The sequence below is a fragment of the Hibiscus syriacus genome, unplaced genomic scaffold (assembly GCF_006381635.1).
Source record: "Hibiscus syriacus cultivar Baekdansim isolate YM2019G1 unplaced genomic scaffold, ASM638163v2 tig00110435_pilon, whole genome shotgun sequence".
In the NCBI taxonomy this organism is placed as follows: Eukaryota; Viridiplantae; Streptophyta; class Magnoliopsida; order Malvales; family Malvaceae; genus Hibiscus; species Hibiscus syriacus.
Window position 1 is genome coordinate 352105 of NW_024062736.1, and position 25027 is coordinate 377131.

Below are 25027 nucleotides of genomic sequence, written 5' to 3' on the forward strand. Positions count from 1 at the left end.
CATTTATAAAAATTTTGAATTTAAATATTTTTACAAAAATATTAGTAGGATTGAGAAAGTATTGATATCTAAATAATTAAAGCTTTAATTATTCATATTTAGATTTTGAGTTGAAATTTTATTGGAAATACCTTAACAGTGTAATCTTTATTTTTAGTTAAAAGATTTTTATTTAAACATGATTTTATAACTATAAATGTAATGTGTAAACATAAAAATATTATGAGATAATAATATTATAAATTGTGTGCTAACATAAGAATATTATGAGATAAGATTTCATAAGATTTATGTTTTTGTTTGACACTTAAGAAACGATGAAGACACCCGAGTTACTTGTCTGTGTGACGATCGTCTAGTTGCTTGAAGAATACTTGAATATATCTAATTCAATGCAATGACACTTTAAATATTAGTTGGATGTAGTTATGATGCTTCGTGACCCATACACGTTTCGTGTACTCGAGAAAAGTAGACTAGTCAAGTAAGATGATGATGCTTTGTGACCCATATCTCATAATATATACTTAACAATGAGTGTTATTTTGAGGTAAGATATTAACGTGATGTGACTCAGGTCTTATCTAAAATAACCTTCTGACAACAAAGAAGGATGTGAGTTACGTGATGTTGTATGCGTGTTGCATTTTATTGTTCATGATTATATCTGTTAATATGCTCATATGATGAACGCATATAGTAGAGTTAATTGTGTGACACTGACCTTGTGAGCTCAACATTCAGAATGTGTTTCAGTTCGCAGGTCCTTAGGTGACAGTTCGAGGAGCTCATAATCAAATTATGGATTCCAGATTCGATCGAGCTATCAAACTATATCTTGAGTATTTAGTGGGCATGTATTATTCATAGACCTTATGTATATTTTAGTCGTAACTCTCTTTTTGGTAAACTCGATGTATTTTGGGATGTATTATTGGAAGCTCCCCATCTTGTAAACCTTATTATTGTTTTAAACTACGGGTTTTACTTGAATATTATGAATGATGAATTGTCAAAACAATTAGTCATTTTGATGATTTTGTGTAATACTTTAATCCTTTGAATCTCGGATTGGATCGAATTAGGATGTTACACAAATAAAATTATCTGACCTTAATCCCATATATAATTGGGTAAAGGGGAGGTAGGATAGTAGACTGCCCCCAACGCCAGGTTGAGAGCAACTTCCGTGGGAGACCTCCGGCAGTTAGAATTATGAATTGCCCACCGTGAGACTCAATCCCACGACCACAAGGTTAAGAGCCTTGCGCTCTACCAACTGAGCTAATAAAGATTTGTTTAATGAAAAATGATCTAATAAACTTAAGGTTGATTGGGTTTTGAATAATTAGAATATTCTTTATTAAATTATTATTGTTTTTATATCTTCAATATCATTTTTCTAGTAAGATCATCACTAACGTTACATTTTTATTTTATTTTGGTAATTAAAATATTAAATTTATGTTAAAATTTAACAGATATAGTGGCATATCTGATACAATAATAGTTTTAGTCTACGAAATTTATACACTGTCAATTTAGTACTAATTCAAAATAATTTAATAAGTTTAACCCTTAATTTTTAAAATCCTATCAATTTGATCATTCATATATTTATCTCTTTACTCTCTCTTCCCTACGTCTAGATTCTGTCAGAAATCATCTCTAGCCACCGCTGGTGGTTGTTGATGATGACCATTAAGCTCTAAAGTTTATAAATCATGTATTTCTAATCTCTTGAACATGAATTCGGTGGATGTTTCACGTAAAATTCAATTGTTAGATCAATCATGACTACTTGGCATATCGAACACTTTGACCATTGGGATTTATGAAATCACTCCTCAAACCCTCGATCTTCATCTTCGTGAAATTTTCAACTTGCAAAACTTGACCATCCAATCCAAATATTGGAGATAACATGTTAATTAAACATTCACAAGTAAGCCAATCATAAGGTTATGTTTTACATCTGGTTTTCCACGAAGTTCTTCTTGCTTTGCTCTTATCTTGTAGAGATTAATTAAGCTTTTTGAAAATGGGAAACCAGATTCAGGGGGCAAGTAATTGGAAATTATGAGCAATATCATCTTTGGTATATATCTGAATGCAGAGGCATCGCTGTAGAGAGATGAAGAAACCCCATTCATGTGACATGCGGCCACTGAACCATCCATTTTTCTGCATGATGCAGGAACACACGAGCCATGGCTCCTAGGGATCTGAATCCCTGGCTTCATCACTGGATCCCCTCTGCGATAACACCAGTTTCTACTTGTGTGATAGCATCCATTTCAATTTTTTTTAATTTGGAAATTCCAATACAAATAATGCGTTGTAGCCATGCTTAAAAAGGATACATGGTGGAATATTAGCAGGAAACCATTTAACGGAATAATAAAGAACAAAAAAAAATTCTCTACTGCATACCTTTTTTCACAAGATTATCATAATTAATCATCACTTGGGGCTAATTAACAACTTCGATATCATCAAAAATATCCCCATTTAAAAAAAAGACCCTGAATTTTATTATTTTATTTAGGTAAGTATTATATTTTAATTGTGCAAGAAATACTAATTGAAGTGATCATATATGATTTATGTAAACCATAACTGTGTTACTAATTAAAATATTTTTAGGTGGAAAGTTTTCACGTAATGTGACTATCTTATATTTTCAAAATTATTGTACCAAAATCATTTTTACCAACAACAACAACGAAGAGGACACTGTTATATATTAGATTATTTAAATGATAATAATTGAGTTTTCTTAAACTTAATGTTAAAATAAGATTGCACTAACCAAATTATCTCAGAAGGTTAAAAGAATAGAGGGCACGAGTTCGAGCACAAGCGACTGCAAGGGTTATTAAGCATTTATTATCAAATAGTTGAGAATATTTAGAACTGATACTACTTTGTATTCACCTTAACTTAATAAAAAAAATCTTAAAATAAGATTACGAGATAATGCGATTGGTTAATTGGTTACTAAATTATGCATATAAAGTCACGTCGCTCTAATTAGTGATGTTGCTTATGTAATGGATGATGAATGACACAAAGATAATTGTATTTATTTATTCATCTATTCTTATCGTTTTTGTTTTGTTCGTTAATTTTTCTAAGTGTCTTTATCATATTATTCTTTTATATAAAATTTAAGAAACTCATACATTTATATCTATATCAGTTTCATTTTTTATTTTAATTAATTTTTATTTCGTATTGATTATTTATATTGATATTTATTAAATCTATGTCGATCAGCTCTTTTATCCATCCGATACTGCTAGCCCACTCTGTTAATGTGGGCCGCTTCTTGGGTTGGGTTCACCTATTCCAAAATCATATGGCTACGTTCCCAGTTTGAGGTTTCTAATCCAATTGATTCTAATTTTTCAGATGTAATTATTTAATTTTAATAATGTTTATAATAAATATATTTTTTAAAGTAAACTACTTATTTGGTCACCACGTATTACTTAGTTTATTTTTTAGTCACACAACTATTATTTTTTCAAAATCATATCTAACGTTACATTTTTGTCACCTATCGTTAAAAAAGTAATAATGATGTTGACATGTCACAATAAGATAATACCACATCAACATTAAAAGATAATTTAAAAATATTATTTCAGTATCAGTGTTAATTTTTTAACGACGTGTGACCAAAACAAAATAAAAATGTAACATTAGATATAATTTTTTTTTAAAAAAAATAATGAACAAAACAGAAACTAATAGCCTCGTCACCGTTAAAAAAAGTCAAATAAAAAAAATAACATTAAAAATAATTTTTATTAATTATGACGATTTTTTGACTCCATCCTTAGTATAACAGAGCACGTTATAACAAAAATCATAAATAGTTTTATGATTGGTTTCTTTCTCAATTTCAACTTTCACTTTCTTTCATTTTCCAACATAGCGTACTTAGTCTGCAAGGTACACAAAAACAAATGAATTTAGTGAACTGAAATGGCGTTTGACTAAGGCCCAAATAATAGTCTTATCACTGCTTTGGTTTCGATTGATATGAGTGATGGACAGAACCCCATAGCGGCTATACATGTCAGGAACTTGTGGTCGAAAACATCCACTCATGGTAGGGTATGTATGACCAATGCATCTCAATTCAACTTCTACATTCTGCCTCTAAAGTCGCGTATTTGAAAAATAATGTTTCGAATTTCGTTAGAAATAACTTATTTTTATCGGATTAATTTCGTTGTTGTAGGTATATTATTTGATCATTGTTATATATAAATTTATTGTGTATGTATGTTTTGGTTTGATTATATTGTATGTATATTTTTATTCAGATGAGATAGGCTGTGGATAATCCGAGATAATCATGATGGGCAGGCGATATAACTAGTGTACCGACCTACATTATCGTGTCCGAAGCGTAGACCAGTGATTAAGCAAAATTCCTCCCGCCCAAAACAAGTATATGCCGGAGGAAAATGAAATCATATCTCTTCATCACCACGTTGTATCCTCTCGAGTAGATCGATAATCATGGTCTGAAGAAACAAATGGGTCAAAATAGCATCTCCACCCGGATGTTGTACTTTCAGCCATGGCCCGAAGCAAGTATCCTCAAACAATTTTCTTTGTACAGGTGTAAGCGTTGACGCAATTGTAGTGGCTAGGCTTAATTTATTCCTTAAGGTCAATGAAGCCGAAAATTTTTTCTACAAAAACAATAAACATACCAAGTTAGATATACCAAAAACTACAAATTATACACTATAAACAAACATGATATTAAACAGTGAAAACAAATCCAAATATGTTTCAAACTTGCATGGTATTCACCCAAGTCATTATTCTATCATAGTTCACAGAATGCATCAGATAACATTTCATAAGTAAACACTTATATAAACATTTAAAAGGACAACATATAGATTTAGTGCAGGTTCAAGGACAACATAAAAAGTATTAGTTTATTCTTGAAACTTAAATTCGCAACACTGTAAAGTTAGTGTTTGTCTTTATTTTTTGGTTGGAGTAATGCAATTCATTCAAGTTTCAATTTGCAGAATAAGAATAGTTTATGAAACTTAAAATCGCAACGCGAAAATGAAAATTGCAACATGAAATGAAAATCGCAACACAAAACTAAAATAGCGTTGCGATTTTCATTTTCGTGTTGCGAATTTAAGTTTCAAATAGTCTTTTGCAAATTGAAACTTGTACTTCAACCAAAAGACAAAACAAAGACAAATACTAACTTCACAGGGTTAAAGACTAAACAGTTTAACAGTATTGGTAGCAACCAAATGAATTTACTAAGCAATCTAAGTGAAATGGTTAATCTATTACTGAAATTACCAGTAAATTTATCATCAATTTAAATATGAAAAATCTAATAATAATACAAAATTTTCAAAATAAAAATAATTAAAAAAACTAACCCTCGGTGGTTGATTTTCCATTTCTGACCGTGAATGGTTGTGAGGGTGGCTCTGAGAGATGGAGATAGACGGATTTCGCCGGAGATGGGGATGGATTTCGTCAGAGATGGGGACGGATGTCGCCATAGAGAGCGAGAGATGGAGATGAGACTGAGTTGTGATTTAGGGTTTTAGGTTATGATTTGCGATTATATTGTTTACATTTGTGTTGTGAAATCAATATTGTGTTTCGAATTCAAAAATAAAATTTGCGTTGCGAAAATAAAAGCGATTTGCGAATTTGACTTATGTGTTGCGAATTTGACTTTTGCGTTGCGAATTTGGAAACTGAGTTGCGAAATTGGAGTTCGCGTTACGAATTTGTTGGACATTTTCGCAAATCCAAAAAAAGTTTATTAAAATCGTATATTATAATGCATTTTCAGTCATTGAAGTTATTTTCTCAAAAATTAACCCTACTTTATTTTGTTTCATTCCTTAACATCTTTAATTATTGCATAAACATTTGAGGTTTTATGTTCATACTGCAAGTACATTAGTTTCTTCCTTTTGAACTTTTGAGTCATTTTATACCCCCCCAAAAAAAAGTCTCAAATCAGAACCTCAATCATGGAGAATTCTGTAAATGGACATTATTATTATCATGTGGAAGATATGCATGCTGTTTTTAGGTTTCGGGTTGCAGTTGCCCTACGGCTAAGGCTAATGCCTTAATTGATAGACACGAATAAAAATTGTTGCCACCGATAATTTCATATTACACAGACACAACTGCATCAATGGATAAACCATTTTTTGTTTGTTTGTTTTCTCGACGTTGCACTTCATCGTCCATAAAATCTTGACTTTGCGAGATCGTTTTCAGTGTAATGAATCAATTGAATTGTAGATAGACACTTAGGGTTAACGAGACGAAGTATTGAGATGGTGAGAATTATTCCAAATGAAAGCGTAGATTATCACAGTATCATTCAAAGAATGACAAATGGTATTACATTATACTATAGAAAGAGTAAAGTGTAGTGCATTTGCAGCCATGCCTGCTTGTGTTTTCATACTAGTCAACATTTTGCTTTGACAGAAAAGAAACAAATATCTCTGCATGGATTTTATAATTGATTGATTATTTAACTTTTGTTCATAATTTCTTCTCTTGATGGAGCCCACGGTGCCGAAATGGTGAGATAAGAAATGAGGTATGTATGATGGGAAATACAAGCAGAGAATTGGCAAAGTTACAAGGGGAAAAAACATGCATGCTTTGACAGCAAAGTCTATGGGGTTTGGAAGGGATTCTCACAGTGAAAGCCCATATATATAATTACTCATCAAATTTTGTTGTACTAATAAGATATCGACTACCTTGCTGGCTTTGATTGGACATTTTCCTTTTTCTTCACGACGTGGAGCCCAGTCGACGTTGTCAGCAGTCTTATCGAGAGCATAGACATGAAATTGAGATTGGATCATCACATTTTAGAATCTGTTGAATAATTATATCATAAATTAATTCGATACTAATTTAATAAAAAAAGTGATTAATTTTTTTAAATTGATACTTAATATTATTATAAGATTATTAAAAAAACATAATATTTATAGCATGGGACTCCACAACTTTGAGGACCCTCCAGTGGAGATATATAGGAAACCTGCTGATGAATGATTCAAAAGGAAGCATAGTAAACTAGCTTAGATCTTCTCTACCTTTGTGTATTATTTTTTTTAAAAGTAACCTAATATCCTTTTTGAAATCCCATTTCATCATAAGTGTTATGAAATCCAAAGGAACCTCGACAAAAGCTTAAATTTGAATTAAAACGCTGTATGTACGTGATGCCAATTCTCATCGCAAACAAATTGTAATGAAATAACAAATCTCCAAAGATTTTCTCTTCTTTTGAAAAACAAATATTGGCATCTCTCGAAGAATTGACTTTGTTTGAGATATAAAAGGTCAGAGAATATAATTGGATTTTGATCATGTGATTAAGGAGAATAATTACTTTGTTTAAGTCGTAGACCTTGCCTTTAGCTACCGAAAGGTAACTAACCCAAATGCCTTTTATGCGAATTTTTTGACTAAATAATTCAACAATCAGATTTTGGTTACGCTACAATCATCATCCGCATAACATCACGTGATTACATTCTCACATATATTACTTTACGGCTGCATTCAGACTTCGCTATTTGTTATATTTTTCGATTCATTTTTTTTTATATTTTTAACTAATCTAAATAAAAAATTATATAGAATTATAATAAAAATAAATCTCACTTTCAATATATTAATATCGTTTTCATTATATACCAGTTCACTTGCGTTCCTCCAAATTAATATTTTCTTATTGTGTCTTGGTTAATTAGTCTAACATATCTCCCTGAAATGGATGATCGAGAAGGAAAGCATCACGGGCGTTAATAAAAAGAAATTGGAACTATATTTGTATGTATCTTTGAAAAATCTATCATGACAAAATTGCTAAGGCGTGGGATAAGGACATTAAGGTTTGCTAAAGCTTCATTTATGCAACGCTCATGGATCTAAGATCAATTAAAATGGGTTGAAATATCAAAATCAATTTATTTATCTTACGTCTTTGACTAGTTTTCCATAATATTTTTAGTTTAAACAAACTCACATATCGAGAAAATTAATGAGTATGGAAATTCTTGTAATAAACTACTCAACAATAAACATCAATTTCAAAAGAGTGAATTATATCAAAGTCAATCAAATTATTGGTTAATTTTTCGTTAAACCGTTATTTTTACATGCTATGACATAGATTCATTAGTAAAATCAAAGCTAATCCGTAACATGTCGGAGGAACTAAGGTTGTTTTAAGCTGAGGGTCGTCTAAATTGTGGATGCATGTCAAATTGATTTTGATAAATTAACCCAACTTATAAATTTATAAGGATATTCGATTCAAAAAATTACTGAAAGAATAATTTATGGTTCAAGCTTAAAAGGCAGAGACGGAGTTCGAATAAAATGTTGAGGCGATAAAATTGTTTTATATCAAAAAAATAAAGATCTATTAAATATTTAAATCTAAAAAATTGAAAGCAACAAAATCTTTTTTTAACTAATATTTAAATTAAAAAAGACATAAAATATGATAAAAATACATAAAAATATTAAATTTTAGTCTGATTCGATAGTATAATATTAAATTTTAATTTAATTGAATTTATGTTTAAAAATATATAATTAAAATTTTAATTCTGATTAAATTCAATCTCATTTAATATATATAATTTTTTATTTTAATTTTTATAATTCTAAATTTATATGTTATATATATATATATATATACACCGAAATCTAACTGATAATATATAAATACATAAAAATTTATTTACATAATTATCCTAAATAAGAATAAATTCTCCCTAAGTGTAAATCTTATCCAGCCCGATCAAACTTAAGAAAAACCATGACTTGATCTAAAATTTTATTTTCATAAAAAACTCAATCCTATTATATCAGATTAAAAGTCTTCGAGTACAATTTTTTGTCATCTCTAACTCTACTCATTGAACATAATTATAAAATATTTTTAAAAATAAGTTCAAAATTTAAAGATAATGTTATTAAAAAGAAACAATAATAAACTTCAAACATGAATTATTTTATAGAAGATGCCAAAAAATAAAACATTCTGATTCTTTTTATGTTACTATTTGAATATCTATTTAATTTTGTATCATTTAAATATTAACTAGAATTGGTGTCGTGAAGATATTTTTAATACTAATGTTTACAAAAAATAATCATGTTTTAAGAGAAAGTTTTTTAATTTTGAATAAAATCTAAAAATAAAATTACTCGAGAGAAGAAGAGAGGAGCAGGATAGTTATTAATAGTATATAATTGCCAAAGTGGGTGATTTTTTTTATATTAACTTAATATTTTTTATTGAACTCTATTAAATAGTATCTAACTTTTATTAGAAATCACATGCATACTTATAACGAATAACATACCTAGAAATATTTTTAGGGTAGACACAATGTATTAATCATTGAATTTTCTCGTACCGGATGTACACAAATAAAATTTTAAGATGAATTCAGTCAATAAAATGTACAACTATTAGACATACATATGTCCGTCAAGGCTTATAATCATATATTTGTATTTAGGATTAAAAAAGTATTTACAATTTCAATAATCTATTTTACAAAGAGACTGTTCCACTTAATAACATTCTTTTCTGTTTTATAATTCTATCCATGTATTCATCTGCAATATTTATCAGAATTTACAAGTCTTCCCTTTCCACCTCTTAAGTTCACACGCTGTGTTTTAGCCTTTCATTTCTCTATATATTTGCCACAATCACCACCACTCTCTTCATCCCTATCATCTCTTTATCTTCATAAATCCTTAATCCTCTTCAGTTTTCCCTTTATTCTCCTCTAGCTAGTAAAGCAAAGATATACATGGCTAAAGTAGCCACCTTTTTCATCTTAACCCTTCTCCTGGTTTCCACTGTATCCTTTGCCGCTCGCTTTGGCCCTGCTTTGCCTAACCAGTCCCAAGCCGAGGTTAGTTAAATTTGGCTGATTTTTGCTCCTTCATGCTCCCTTGTAACCTGTATTTAATGGTTTTGGGTTTTGAATTTTGATAGGGTCTTGCTGTTGAAACTGAGCAGTCGAGTGACGCTGTTGAAGATAGCTGTGATGGAGTTGGAGAAGAAGAGTGTTTGATGAGAAGAACTCTTGCCGCTCATGTCGATTACATCTATACTCAGAAGCACAAGCCATGATTTTTCTCTTAAGTTTTAAACTATGGAATTATTGTGCTCGTTAATTATATATGATATAGTTATATATTTGATTCCGTTTCTTCATGACTATATATTTCTTCCATCTTCTGGTTTGGTTTTGGGAGTACACGTTTTGAGTTCCTATTTCATGATTTTGCTATATATTTTAAACATTCACCTTTTATAGTCCTACGTTTGATCACTTTCTCTTTAATGATTTTGGTGTACATTATTTTATTGGTTAGTGAATGTTTCACTATTCTTCTATGTTGGAAAATATGCAAAATCATGATTGGAAACATATGCACTCATCATTTTCCACTGTTTTAAGTGACTATCGGATATAAAAACAGTATTGCATAAATATATTTAAATATGTAAACAAAATAAAGATTATTATTTTATATACGGTAATTATATAGTCTTGTTTGTGGAATAGCTTCTTCTTTTCATCAGTGAATAGGATAATTAAATAACTTTTTATTGTTTTATTAATACTTTTTCTTTCTTTTATATCGGATAAAATTTAAACCTTCGAATTTCTAAACCAAGCGGAGGGTAAACCATTTCCCACGCTGCTTGGATTAATTTCCTTCAACCTCGAGCAGAAGTGTTTGATTTTTCAAGAATGTTATGTATGTAAAACGTAAATATAATATAAATGGATTTAAAATATAAAAGAACATTAATTTATTTTGGATAAATGTTGAATTCCATTAACCAAAAAAACTGCTACAGTCAACAGATATACAGAAAGACAGCAATCCAAGCAAAATCTCAACCATTCAATCATTCAGTCGTCCCCCAATCTATACAAAGTAAAGAGTTACCATTATCATTTCCATTAATGCTTTTCTTTCCCGTAAGCCTTGTCTCTACAACAACTTTAATATTTTGTACAATTTCAGAAGGATTTCTATTAATTTGTTGAAGCTATCTATAATTTGTTTCCCTCAGGAGTAAATAAAACATTTGACTGAAAGCATGAGTTGATGTGAGCTTCTTATTTAAAGGATAAATTCTTAATCACTTTCATCCTTTAAGTTAGTATAAAGTGTTTTCTTTTACAAAAGAATCATGCAGTATTCCAACCTGAAAGGACAGACAACTTAAGAGCATTTAAATGCAGGCTTATACGGTTGAAGAAGATGACAGTTGCAGTTTTATTTCTCGAGGATTAAAAGGATACTTAAACTAATCATAATAATCATTTCATCATTTGGTGAAGTAATTAAGGCATGATAAACATGATTTAATTTTGATGTTAATTACCTTAAGATTGGATTGGTGGGTCAATGCTAATGTGAATAGGCTATTTACCTACCAACTATATATTGACCAAATGTCTTAAAGACTCTTTTACTTTTAGACCAAGTCAATAGTCATACTCTATTTAAAATTCACATGGAAGAAAGGAAAATTGGGATTTATTCATGAAGATATAAAATTTAATATTCAACTTCTAAAACTATGCATGAATCAAATAATTTTAGTGGTTAAAGAAATAATTGTTATATTTAGAGGTTTTGAGTTCGAGCTAGTGGTGTTTTGAGTATTCATTATCAAACGATTAAGAGTCATTTGAACATATACTACATTGTAATCATCCATATTAATAAAAAATCTTAACTTATTTTTTAAAAATATTTGGCCTTTGATTTTTTTTCATATTAATTTTGAAATTTAATATATTTTTAATTTCATCCTTAAATTTAAAATTTTAATTCTTTTGATGACTTAATATATTCAATAAAAAAACTAAATATATATTTTAAAATTTTCAAGTAATGACACCATATCATAATGCTTCGCCATTAAAAGTAAAAATATAAATTTAATGTTCATTTTAGAAATAGTTTTAAAATTTTGAGATTAATGTAAATAAAAAAAATCCAATTATCAAATTGAAAAAAATGTCAAATTTTGTCATGTTATCCATGAAAGTAAATTGTAGTTATATTGGTAGTTATAACCGTTTTAAAACATTTTGTGATTGTATTTACACATATATATATATATATATATATATATATATATATATAATATTAATTATTAGTTGATTTAATAGGATAAGACAATAGGCTATAGAGATAGGGTTTTGTTGAGGCTTAAAAGGGCCTCGATCTCTGTGAATTTTTTTTATATTATATAAATTTTTGTTAATAGTATTTTGGTTCATGTAAAAATAAGTATTTAAACTAAAAATATAAGAATTTATTAAATCTTAATCAAGTAAGGTCCTAGCTAAAGAATGATACCCAATGTTCTCAAATTTTTGGTCTAATAATAATTTAGGTAATTGTAAATTTAAATATTATATGAATTAAGCATTGTATTATGAATTTTGAGTTTAAATACCTAATAAATCATTATATTTTTCTTAACAAGTCAAATATTTCAGCCACTTCTAATATTCAATCCTGACTTCGTCCCGGATAGATTCTATAATTAAGGTCAAGAATTCGAATTTTTATATCGTGAATAGAGTAAATTAGATTTGAATGATTCTAAAACATTGATCTGAAATAATTAATTAGTAGATCAAATAAAAACAATTTTACCATAAAAATATTTATGTATTAATATTTTTTAAAATAATTCCTAAATTAAGAATGAAATCATAAAACCTATATATTTAAGTAAATCCAATAAATTATTATAATGAGAATGATATAAATAAAATTAATACTTAATTTATATATTAATAATTCTTGTGATATCATTGCTTGGATGATATTTTGAATAGGCTACCTACTAAAGATAGATTTGGACGGTTTAGGATAATTTTGGACGAGTTTTGTGATCTTTGTGATGGTGATAGGGAGTCAAGGGACAACTTATTTTCGGGTTGCTCTTATTCTCGCAACATTTGAGGTAGAATTATGCAGATTTGCAGGCTGCAGTATACGACCATAAGCCGGGAAGATGATCTGTTGTGGGCTTAAGAGAATTTAAGGGGAAATTCACTCATTGTTTGTACCCTTAAACTTGTTTGAGTTAGCTTTTTAGGTAATTGCAGGCAGTTCGAGGGGTTGCTCGATCAGTTGATGTTATTGTTTATAGTATAACACTTGTATAAACAAGAACGATACAATGAATAGGAGATTGTGTATTGATAGAGAGATTCCTTAATTTTGTTGTTGTATTTGCTATTTTCTTGGATAATAGAATTACATGACTTATCAAAAGAAAAGAAAAGAAAAGAAAAGAAAAGAAAGTTATATTTTTTCTATCGAAATAATGTTTAATTATTTTTTAACGTGTTTGTTTTATCTCTCAAATCCAATATTGCAATGTAGCCAACCCAGTTGACATGGAGTTAGATTCGGTTGCTTAAACCGAGAGGGCTCAAATTCTGGGTCTTCTTCCATGAAAGAAAGTTATTCAGAAAGACAGATTGAAATCCTCCAAAACCATGGATGAAATTTAGGGAAAAGACTTCAACATCAAGTTCTGTAGCTGAAATACTTTACAGAGCTCGATTCCCCCATTTCGTTTTAAAGGGAGATACAGAGTAAAACGTTCGTAAGAAAGAAGGGAGAAGCTCTTAAATTAAAGAGAGGTGGGGAGATAAGTTTAGAAGAAGCAAGTTTCTCAATTTCCCAATGGTCATCGGAGCAATCATGTAAGTTCCATTATCTTGCTTTCTCGCCTTATTTTATTTTTTTTTTCTTTTATATCAGTTGGTTTTTCCATATTTGCTTGCTTGTTACCCAGCTTTGAGTCTTACCTGATCCCCCCCCCCCCAACAAAGAAATTATTTCTTAAAGAAGTCAATTATTTGATTTACGTAATAATCGAGGTATTCCCATATCAAATTTAATCCAATAAAACCCATTTGATGTGATTTCTCTTGTTTTATTTGATTTGAGGGATGAAGTTTGAAATTTTAGCTGTTGGGGAAAATTCATTAAACATGAAGTGGTAGAAATGTCTATAGTTACAAAAAGTGAGAAGTTTCAATACAATGTCGCCTAAACATGAACTCTTCCTGGTAGATTACTGTTTATAAACATCACTTACAAACGATTTATGCAACATTATCCTTGAGAATATCAGAATCTCGTTAAATGCATTGTTTGGATAGATTATTCTTGCTTCTGTATGACATCTTTGTGTCGGTTTTAATCTGAGTTTTATGAATCTCAAATGGTACTAGACAAGTTCTCAAATTGACAAAGTTACTCAAGTTTTTGGTAGTTGCATTTACCCTTATTGTTGGTTTATCTGATAGGCTTAGAGGCTTACAGAAGGTTAATGCGATTTTATGTGTAAATTGTTGTCATTGTTGGGGTAATTGACTATTTGGATTTTGCAAAATTGGAGTTGTTTCTGGGAAGGCGATATTTGGACCTCCTCTTGATGATTACTGGAAAAAGAAGCTGCAAGAAGAGGCTGCTGCGAAAGAGGAGGAGACCAACTCAACTTAGCTGAATGTCTTTATTAAAATTTGTCTAATCTGATCATTGAGAGGAAAAGGAAGTTTCTCATCCATTTACCTTTTGAAGATGCTGAATCTGTATTCAAACATGTGTCGACTCTTCTTGATGCTATTCGAGCCAGATATCAATGGAGGAAAAGCTGGTATGCATCGAAGTATTTTGTTCAATGTTCTATGAAGGGTTCCTTCTTTATACTATTTGTCAACACACCTTTTTCGTCCTACTAGGATTTAAACTTTAAAAAATAGGATAGAATTCTGCTAGGATTCAACTCTTAAAATAGGATAGAATTTTGCTATGTTTTAAACTCCTAAAGATAGGATCCACAAGCACTATAAATAGCCATTATAGCTCAATATTGTAACACACGATTGACAGACGATTTACACACAAAACACAGAGGAAAGCACGGAAAATACAAAGGCAAAGTTGTTGTAAACGATTCGAAAAGGAAATAAAAGGTAGCATCTTTTTTTACATTGGTTCGTTCATTTCTCGCATGTGCACGTTATTTTTCTTGAGATTTGGTTCGAATAACCCAAAACGTGGGTTGCGCCGATGACCAAAATGGGTAGGGTTTCGAAGTTTCGAACCTAGATCTACCCCGAGGCGTGTTCATTTTTTAAATATTTAATTCTCCCCCTAATCATTTTTTTCCTACTTTATTATTCTTGTTATATATGCATATTACTTTCTATTAATTTTATTATATATGTATATATTTTTTATTAGTGTTATTATATATATATATTTATATATTTCCTATTTTGCATGTATATATACGTATATTACTTTTGATTTTCTTTTTTTTATTATTATTATTTTACTTATATATATATGCTTTTACTTTTTTATATATTTTACTCATTTATTTATCTATTTTTATATTTATCTTATATTTTATGTTTTTATATTCTTTTACTTGTTTTATTTATTTATTTGCATTATCATTTTATTTTTATTTAGTTGTTTGCTGTGCATATATTAGTGTTATTGTTTTTTATTTTATATATTCTATTCATTTTATATTTACTTTATTTCTTACTTAATCTGTTTATTTTATTTGTTTTACTTTATTTATCATTTATTCATCTCTTCTAACCCATATTTTGACTTTTAAAGGGTATATTTGTAAATCCGTCAAAGGTAAGTAATTTTGGATCATTATTTTATCTTTTAATTTAACTTGTTATTTTTCTTAATTAAGACAACTGGAAATTACGTAGTACCGAAAGGGCGGTTCAAGGGTGCTAATCCTTCTTTGACCGTAATCGACTCCCGAGCCCGACATATTTCTGGTAAGACGCAGATCAGGTAAGAAATAGGGTATCCGATCAACCCATTTATCTTTAAATAAATGATCGGTGGCGACTCCAATCCATATTTTTCAAGTCGAAGCCCAATTCCGAGGCCTAATCGAAAGACGGTTGCGACACTACTTTTGCTATTATGAGATGAAAACGATAAACAACCTTTTTTCTGAGCTTAACTAGCACAATTCAATGGAGTTGCCTCTTATGACTTACGTTATAATTTTTGCATATGCCTGGTCTGTTCCGCTGCTCGTCTAGTTTTAACTACTCATTATTCAAATGTCAAAACCCGGCCGAAAATATGAAATATGTTGCGTTGCGGTTTACATGTTAATTAGCTGACAATTTTTATGAAGGAAAGCTGTATTGTCTGCGTCGTCTTGATGTCTAGTTTTGATTAGATCCAGCAAAGTTTACTGTTGATCTGCGGTAGGGGGACAGCCATTAATGCTTCATTGCTGCTTCTGGTTGTAGAAGCAAACTTAAAGCATTAGCCTTGTTGCGAAAGGATCAGCAGTAGAGTTCAATGCTGTAGGGCAAGGCTTGAAACGTTGGAATTAGACATTGACCAAAACTATAGCATTTGGATGATGTCAAGTAAACTGAATCTTCTACTAAAATGTTTGTAATAATGAGCACTTCTCTAAGAAAAGGTGTGATTAATTAAATTGAAAAAGTAGAATATAAAAATGAACAAAAAGAATTGCAAAAGAAGTAAACGTTTGTTTGTCTCTACTAAATCTTTTTCTTCTTCAAAGTTTAATGCTTGAATAAAAGCTGGAACCAAAATGAAAAAATTGAAAACAAAACGATGGAAAAGTGAAAAAGAAACTAAAAATGAAAATTGTAAAAAGGCAAAAGTGCTGCCATTACCGCTATATGTGTATTTCAGTTTTGATTTAGGAAATGAAAATGGGATAAATTATTTGAATGTGTAAATAAGGAGGATTAAAAACATTTGTTATTATTTCAAGAAAGTAATATAACATTTTTTATGGGATGATTATAAGTTAGTATTTATTTAAAATCTTTTTTTGATTTTTGACAACGCATATATATCTTAGGAACGCTGTTGTTTAAACTCGAGATATTTAGGGGAGATTATTACTCTCGTCTACTGCTGATGTCATTCAATGAATTCACAAAAGTACCATCTTAATATATTTTATATTAGTTTAGAAAATTACCATGAATTCTCTAACAAAAAAAAACTAAAATGAATTATAAAAAGAAGAAAAAACTCATAATATTAGGCCACTAAAATAATGAACAGGCTAAGCCCAAAAACGCAGTGAGGCGAAGCGCTTTGTGTAAAATCTGAAAAACAAACATAAATTAGATTTGGGGTTTAAAAATGAACAAGCGAGCGAAAACGCACATAACTGCTTTGCAAACGGCGGAACTATGAGACCGGGAACGCGAAGACTTCGAAGAAGTTGCCATAACTTCAGAGGCAGTGAACCTGAAGCGTAGAGTTCGCACTTTTGGAGCCACGGGTGAGAATGTGATTCCTCTCTGTTTCTCTACCTAGATAGAAAGACACTTTTGGAGCCGTTTTCATGTTTGGTAAAGTTTAGTAAAACAACTTCGTACCTTTTATTTGATACAAGTATTGAAATTAAAGAGATGGAAAAACAAATTTTGGGTTCTTAAAGAAAACTTAATACCTTTTCATGTTTATTGGTTTTGACAAAGATGGGCGGTATGGAAAGAACTCAAATTTGAAATTAAATTTAATATTTTTTGTTTTAATCATGTGATCATGAAAATTATGCCTTTAGTTTTATATGATTCAATTGCTGCTTCTGATCTTCTAAGTGACAATAGTTGTTGGTTTTTTAGATTTTGTTTTGACTAAGTGTGTAACAGGGTATTTCTTGAACAATCTTGCTGGATTAGAACCGGGACAGTCTTAGATCACTTCATTATGTGGTGTTTTGGTTTCTTACTGTTGCTATGGCTACGGCCAAGACTCGGACGAGTAGCTTCTCTTGGAACCTTTCCACTGCATCCCCATCTCTAGGCCCTGGACTTAAGTGTGGGCCTAATGGCACGGTAGTTCTATCTTCTGGGATACCCGACCTTGACAGTAATGCATACACATAACTGCGTAACATTCTCTTGTCACTGAGTTGAGTGATGTGTTCCCTTATTGAATAGTTTTTACTTGTTATGCAGAGGTACTGGGTGGTGGGTTCCCTTTGGGAAGCCTAGTTATGGTGATGGTAGATGCAGATCAGGGACTTGTTCACGGCCAACTGCTTCTCTATGCTAGTCAGAGATCCAAGGGGTTTTTTGGGTACTTTGCCCAGTCCTGCTACATCCAAAGATGACAAATCCCGGGGAACCTGATCCAGATCAGGTCCCTTTATCTTTGACACTTGTTTTCTTTGGTTTCTTCAGTTTGTATGAAATATCATATGTTTAAATTCTCAGAATGTGAATGTCGTATTAAAAAAAAATTGCAGGAGAAAGGTCTGAGAATTGCTTGGCAGTATAAGAAGTATTTTGGCGAAAATCAGCTCAATTTTGATGGCCAAAGAGGTAGTTTATCCCTCATTACACCCATCACTTTTCAGTTGTTTGAAAAATGCCCTGCTAACCAGTGTTCATGCTATTTTCATTTTGAAAGTACTAATCGTCTCTCTTTATGTGAACATGGTGCAGATGGCAAACGTGAGTACTCTAATGAATTTGACTTGCGGAAGCCCCTAGAGAGGCACTTAACCAATGGTCAGCGCATGGATTGTGTTAGCATCAAAGATTCTTGTGATCTTTCCACTCTTCAAGATCGTTGTGCAACATTTTTATCTCAGTTGCCACGGTATCATTGTTTCATATATTAATGATGTTGGAAATATTTAATCCTGCTGGCATATTTCTCAATGTTTGATTTTATTATTACCTGTTATGTCATCTCCCTTATAGATGCATGAAGAATCCTGTATGAAGTTCCAAAATCTTATTTTTAGTGTCTCGACTAACTTGCCATTACCTTTCTTTTCCTTCTTTCCATTTGGTATACTTGTTAGCCATTCCTCTTTTTTGGCAATCTTGTAGAAATGGTGGTAGCATTTCTTGTGCTGGTTGTATCGCTATCCAATCATTTTGTGCTCCACAATGTGCGTATTCCAACATGGTCGGTGGAAGATTTATTTAGCTATTATAATTCCTGTTTCTTTTCCTTCTTTGAAAAGTTCCCTTATAAGTGAATAAATTTAAAATGTTTTTGGACCATTCAAATTGTGGAAGTCGTAGTTTTAGATGTCCCTTTGATGGTATGCCATTTTAAAGGGTCATAATATAAACTATTGCAGGAGTGGGAGATGCTTTCATTTTTTAGATCTCTCAAAAGCATGGTACAGCCTTCAAATTCAGTCGTCATAATAACCTTTCCTCCTTCCCTTCTTTCACCATCCTTCGGTAAAAGATGGCAGCACATGGCAGACACGTTGCTTTCTGTCAAAGCAATTCAAGGTTTATTGTCAGTCTACCTCGAGCTTACAATTTCCACTTATTGCTTTCAAGTTTGTACGACTTATTAATCTCTTGAATTCTTCTTTCAGATGAAGACAAGGAGTTGGCACAACTCCTCACTGGTTACCAGGATATGGTTGGCTTTCTGAATGTGCACAAAGTTGCGCGCATCAACACACAGGTTCGTTAGTATTAATCTTCATCCTAGTCTTATCCAGCTTGATCAAATTCTTTAAGAGATATATAACAAAACTGTCACTTTCACTCGTATCTTGCACAATTAATCTTATACCTTATTTTTCCGAAATGTTACCAGGTTTCTGTGATTCTTGAGGCAACAACCTTCTCAATCAAGTTGCAGAAGCATCGGTATTTGGTTTTAGAATGCCTAAATCAGGCCCCTGTCAATGGTTCTAGTGTAACTTCGTACGGCACATCAGGTAGTTGCTCTAGTTCCTCCAAAACAGGGAACCTTGATTTTTGACTGCATGGTTTAGAATAATTGAACACATGACATCAAGAAAAGAGAAACGGTCAGAAATCAAGAACTCAACTTGTTGCTGCTAAAGATTTTCCAAAAGTAAACAAGCCCAAGGGCAGTTGAGAACCAACCAGCGAATACCAACACGAAGAATCGATGTTATTTTTTTGGGTGGTGGCATTCAGTAGCAATTCTCTTGGTGAGCCAAATAGAAGATTGTTTTTAGCTGAGCTTGCTGGAATAATAGATTGACATTTTTCCATACAAGAATTTATGATCATGTACTACTCAACAGCTTAAAAATTTATGCAAAACATGCTTATTAATTAAGGTTCGAGTATTATTTGATGCTTTGTATTTCATGTGATACGTAGTAGTTTACGAAAAATGGACAAGATATTGTCTCTGAGATTTATAATAATATTAAAAAAAATCGAACTTGGATGAAATTAATCAAAATTTGTTAAAAGGGCTAGAAATTCAAAGGGAAGAATAGTGAACTTGACATCAATATGACATGCTGAATCGATTACATACTATATGCATTATTTAGTTTGATTAAAATAAAATAGAACTGCAATAACATTTTAGAAGAATACAGCTCAGCTGAGTTAAGAGTGAAGTCTTCCATGTTTGATTTGGTCTTTAGTATGCCAACTGCTGTTCACTACCTTCCATGTCGGCAGGTGGCAATTTATGCTGAATGCCGAGAAAATAATATGAACAAAACAACCTTGAATTTTCTTTTTTTTGTATATATTAATCAAACAACTTAACTTCTTTCATTTTCCTCCTAATAATGAAGGTGACTGAAAAGAGTAAAACAAACATGCTGAATCGTTCAGTCTACATCCCGAAATCAGATTTTTAGTGACATTTTGGATAAAATTTGAAAACATGATATAATATTCTTGATGGTGAGTTTTATTAAGTAAGGTTAAAATAATAATAACAATTGATTTATCTTTTAAATTTTCAAATTAACATAAAAAATATTTGACATGATTAAAACCCTTAAATATGACCGATGCGATTAAAACTATACGCTTGTATGATTTTTGAATTTTAACTTTTTAACCTATCTAATATATATATATATATATTACTACAAGGTTAAAAAATTTACAGAATACACTATGTCTAATTAATTTACTATGTTAATTCTAGTAAAATTTTAAAATAAATGTTTCGATATTTTTTTTCACTGTAAACAGTATATTTACTAAGTATTAGTTTAGTTATATGTTTATTTCATATCATTAACAATATTTAGATAGATTTTCAACATAAAAATAAAAAATGTTGCAATTTGCACCATATTTGCCATGTGTAGGGGTGTGCAAATCCGGGTACCCGGATTTTCCATCCAAGTCGATGATTTCTCGGCCCGTATCTCGATCTATATGTTATGGATACCCGGTAATCGGGTACTCGGTACCTTGTTTTAATTTTTTTCATTTTCAAATTATTAATTTAAATGTTTGAAACTTCGAATTACATACTCCAATATCCGAACATAAAATTTAAAAATTCGAAATACAAAATCTAACAATCCATAATATAAATAATCCATTATATTTTATATACATACATATATATATATATATATAATAATAATAATAATAACTAACCGGGTACCCGAAAAAACTAGATTTTGTGACCCAGGTTCGACCCAGAAAATATCGGGCCGGGTACACGACCGGGTATTTATTTTAGAAAATTACCCGGTTTTCTTAGGTCCGGGTCAGCGGGTCGGGTAGTTTTGCACAACCCTAGCCATGTGCAGCCTGCAAGGTGAAAATGCATGCGGGATTGCACTTTTGCACCATATTTCCCGCCCGAAGAAACCCCAAAATTCTTCAATGTTGACAAAATATTCGGTTTAACAAACTGATTAACGAAGTATCACCCCATCAAAGACAGGATGCGGTAAACTATATTCTTGGGAGACTGTTTTTGAAGCCAATATAAGCAAGTAGCTATATTTATGATTAGGTAAAACACAAGGCCGACCTAATACATGTGCTAGATGAACCTTAGCCCAGGGCAGCATGATTGAGAGGGGCAGTATGTTTGAGGGGGCATGAACAAGAGGCATGAACAAGAATGAAAAAGAGTCGCTTGCTTTAGAGTTAAAGAGGCATGAACAGACACGACAAGGATTTCAGATGCAAATGCAGCTTTTGAGGGAGCGTTTACTGAATATGGAACAGCGGCAGCAAAAAATGATGTCTTCCGTGGCTCAAGTCTTGCAGAAACCAGGGCTTGCCATAAATCTAACACCACAATTGGAGACTAATGACAGAAAGAGAAGGTTGCCTAGAATTGCTTACTTATATGATGAAGCCGGGATTGAAGATAGTCAGACAGGCAATTACCTAATCGCTAGAGAAAATACAAATTTCGCATTGTCGTCCAACATCGAGCCATTTGAACAATTAGAGTCATCTATGGTGTTTTGGGAGAATGTGGTCCATGATTTTGGTCAAACTAATGTTCAAGGTAATTCAAACCTTGAATTAGATGAATCAAAAAGTTGTATAGAAACGCCATCAAAAATATCTTGCATTCGGCTTAATATTGATGCACAACCTAAATCCCCCGGGATTGACATGAACTCTGAGCCTGCCCCGGTTGTTACATCTGAGCCTATTACAGAAAAGGAACAACCTGCAAGAACTACTGAACCTCCAAGAGCTGGCGTTAATGATATGTTCTGGGAACAATTTTTGACTGAAAATCCTGGTTCAACTGAAACTCAGGAAGTCCAGTTAGAAAGAAAAGATTCCGATGCTAGAAAGAATGAAAGCAAACCTGGTGATCAGAGAAGATTTTGGTGGAATATGAATAATGTAAATAACCTTGCAGAGCAGATGGGGCATCTAACTCCCGCTGAGGGAACTTGATATTGGTTGATTTTTTTTATGGCTTTTGGTGCCTCGATATTTAGATGTATTAAATCTAGGTATGATTGGTTTGATGTGGAAATAAGTAGATAACTTATGTTTGAGTTCATCTTCTCAAGCATGTCATTACGTTCGCACGTTCATTTGTTTTTAGGTGCTATACAGCTATAGTGATTTACATGGCCTTTTTTATCTGCTTCAATATAGTTAAGATTCACATAATTTTTTGAGAAAACCGCTGATTGATTATAGTGTTTTTAGGTTTTGGTTTGTATTAGTATTGATATTGTTTGACTATAATTTCTATTATATTTTTTGTTTTAAAAAAATTATTTATGTTTTGTCTATTATACTGTACAAGTATGGGGGCATAAAATTATTATCTCGCACATGATATTAAAACTCATTGGACCGGCCCTGGTAAAACATCATAACCATCAAGAGATTAAGACTTCTTCTACGGCATATATGTAAACCACAATAACAAAACAATGTAGTTTTAATCTTACAGGCAGTCTCTTTAAGCTTCAGCATGAATTAAACTATCAGCATAAATATATATAATAAGGTAATCAAGTGTTGATGCTATCTAGCTTCATGTATATAAACTAAGGAACAGTGCTTTGCTCCAAGCTGGCCAGTGTACCGGGACTGAGAATGGGGAAAGCGCACCAATTATAAGAAGATGGCGACAAGTTCAATCCGAGTGAATTTGATGTAAAGGTATTCATGGTACTATTACTGTAATTCTGGCTGCTTTGATCTAATCCCGAGAACATATTCAGTGGTGCAGAAACTTCAGCCCTGGACAACGGCGATGCTGCAATGTGAAGAGGGGGAGGAGCCACTCTTTGGAGACGCTGATGAGGCACCTCAAACTGAGTTGTCGACGTCGGATTATGCGCTCGGGACATGAACTCAGGTGAACCGGTTAGTTTTTGAACCAAGTCCCGGAAGTTTATAGGGTCGACCGTGTAGACCTTAGGTGGTGTTGGAGGAAATGGTGCAATTGGCTTCTTCCAGGGCTTTGACAATGGCTTACGCACGGAATGAAGTGATCCATGGAATGAAGCCTTCAACCCTCTTCCTTCTTCCAAACCCGAAGCAGCTGAAGCAGACGAAGAGTAAGCTTCCATAGCGATAGTTTCTTAATCGAAAAAACTATGGACTCCTGCCTGCGTGCAAATTGCAGAGCTTTTTGAATAAAACTGATGATATAACAGAACTGAAATGTTAGACGTGGAGACACGGATATATATAGAAAAAAGAAATGGAGAATATAAACGAAGATATCAGTAATGGGGACAAGGAAACTAAAAGCAAACAACGGTGGGATGAATCCGCTCGGCTGGGGCTGATGATAAGAGAAATTCAAACGGTGTTTTGTCAGCAGCCGACTAATGCTTCCAAATTACAGAGGCTGCTTGGTCAAACTGCCTGACGTTAGACCAGATTTCTCTTCATTTTAAAAAAGTTTAAATAATCCTCTGTTTCGGGCCCATTCGTGCGTGCATTATTGTCCCTTTGGGAAGGAAGACAAAATGCTAAACATCCTAAAGTGCAAAGGAAGTTATTACATTCATTTTGATTCCAAAAGGCCCTCAATCCTTTCATTTTTGCAATATTAATTATTTTTTTACTTTATTTAAATAAAAACATTTTTTATTTTAAATTATTAGATAATAGAATTCGTTGAATGATTTTGATGTTCTTTTTAGAGGTTTTGAGTTCAGAAGATTATGTTCGTAGAATGTATATACATCTGGTTAAAATAAAAATTTTAATTTCAATTATTCAAGTTTAATCATTGATATTTTAATAATAATAAATAATTTTATGAAATATTTTTTATAGTAGTGAAAAGATAAAATAATTTTATGAAAATTAAGATACTTTAGGGAAGAATTTGTGACAACTTGAGGAATGGAGGATAGCCAACCGGGAGAAGAAATCGAAGCAAATAATGGGAGGAGGTATTATCTCGTGCAGGTGGAGCAGCCGCCTCTTGTTTGACTTATTTACACCCACACTATCATCACACGTGAGACCTCGTCTTTTCCTTCTATCTCTTTTTTTTTTCTCTTACAAAATCTTTTATCTTGTTCATAATAAAAAATAATATTTCAAATTTCAAATGAATGTTATTTTCAAACAAATAAATATATTTAATTATATTCTATGTAAGAATC

General features: G+C 31.5%; 3 protein-coding genes and 1 pseudogene across 4 annotated transcripts; 3 read left to right on the top strand and 1 right to left on the bottom strand.

Annotated features, from left to right (window-relative positions):
• Positions 1-47: 47 nt before the first annotated feature.
• Positions 48-23021, top strand: LOC120125647 (heat stress transcription factor A-4a-like). Its single transcript, XM_039144022.1, has 4 exons — positions 48-58; positions 13937-13942; positions 22038-22403; positions 22506-23021. Exons 3-4 carry the CDS (start codon positions 22101-22103, stop codon positions 22836-22838), a joined length of 636 nt encoding a protein of 211 aa, XP_038999953.1. The 5' UTR covers positions 48-58; positions 13937-13942; positions 22038-22100; the 3' UTR covers positions 22839-23021.
• Positions 9811-10287, top strand: LOC120125650 (phytosulfokines 3-like). The gene is made up of 2 exons (XM_039144025.1): positions 9811-9998; positions 10082-10287. Exons 1-2 carry the CDS (start codon positions 9894-9896, stop codon positions 10217-10219), a joined length of 243 nt encoding a protein of 80 aa, XP_038999956.1. The 5' UTR covers positions 9811-9893; the 3' UTR covers positions 10220-10287.
• On the bottom strand, positions 13933-24050 carry LOC120125648. 2 transcript variants are annotated; one of them, XM_039144024.1, is made up of 4 exons: positions 24013-24050; positions 23448-23975; positions 14259-14264; positions 13933-13944 (listed from the first exon to the last, which is right to left on the bottom strand). In XM_039144024.1, coding segments are annotated over exons 2-3 (528 nt in total). In that variant the 5' UTR covers position 23975; positions 24013-24050; the 3' UTR covers positions 13933-13944; positions 14259-14263. The 2 variants fall into 2 exon arrangements, with proteins under 2 accessions (XP_038999955.1, XP_038999954.1); XM_039144023.1 differs by lacking the exons at positions 13933-13944; positions 14259-14264 and having other exon boundaries at positions 23304-23975.
• On the top strand, positions 17272-20008 carry LOC120125646 (annotated as a pseudogene).
• Positions 24051-25027: the final 977 nt, after the last annotated feature.

What these genes read in the sequence shown, in the direction of transcription:
- LOC120125650 (XM_039144025.1), top strand. Translation starts at nt 9,894, where the DNA reads ATGGCTAAAGTAGCCACCTTTTTCATCTTAACCCTTCTCCTGGTTTCC. An exon ending in CTAACCAGTCCCAAGCCGAG is followed by an intron (nt 9,999 to 10,081) that starts GTTAGTTAAATT and finishes GAATTTTGATAG; the next exon opens with GGTCTTGCTGTTGAAACTGA.
- LOC120125647 (XM_039144022.1), top strand. Translation starts at nt 22,101, where the DNA reads ATGCAAATGCAGCTTTTGAGGGAGCGTTTACTGAATATGGAACAGCGG. An exon ending in TGGTGTTTTGGGAGAATGTG is followed by an intron (nt 22,404 to 22,505) that starts GTCCATGATTTT and finishes TCTTGCATTCGG; the next exon opens with CTTAATATTGATGCACAACC.
- LOC120125648 (XM_039144024.1), bottom strand. Translation starts at nt 23,974, where the DNA reads ATGGAAGCTTACTCTTCGTCTGCTTCAGCTGCTTCGGGTTTGGAAGAA.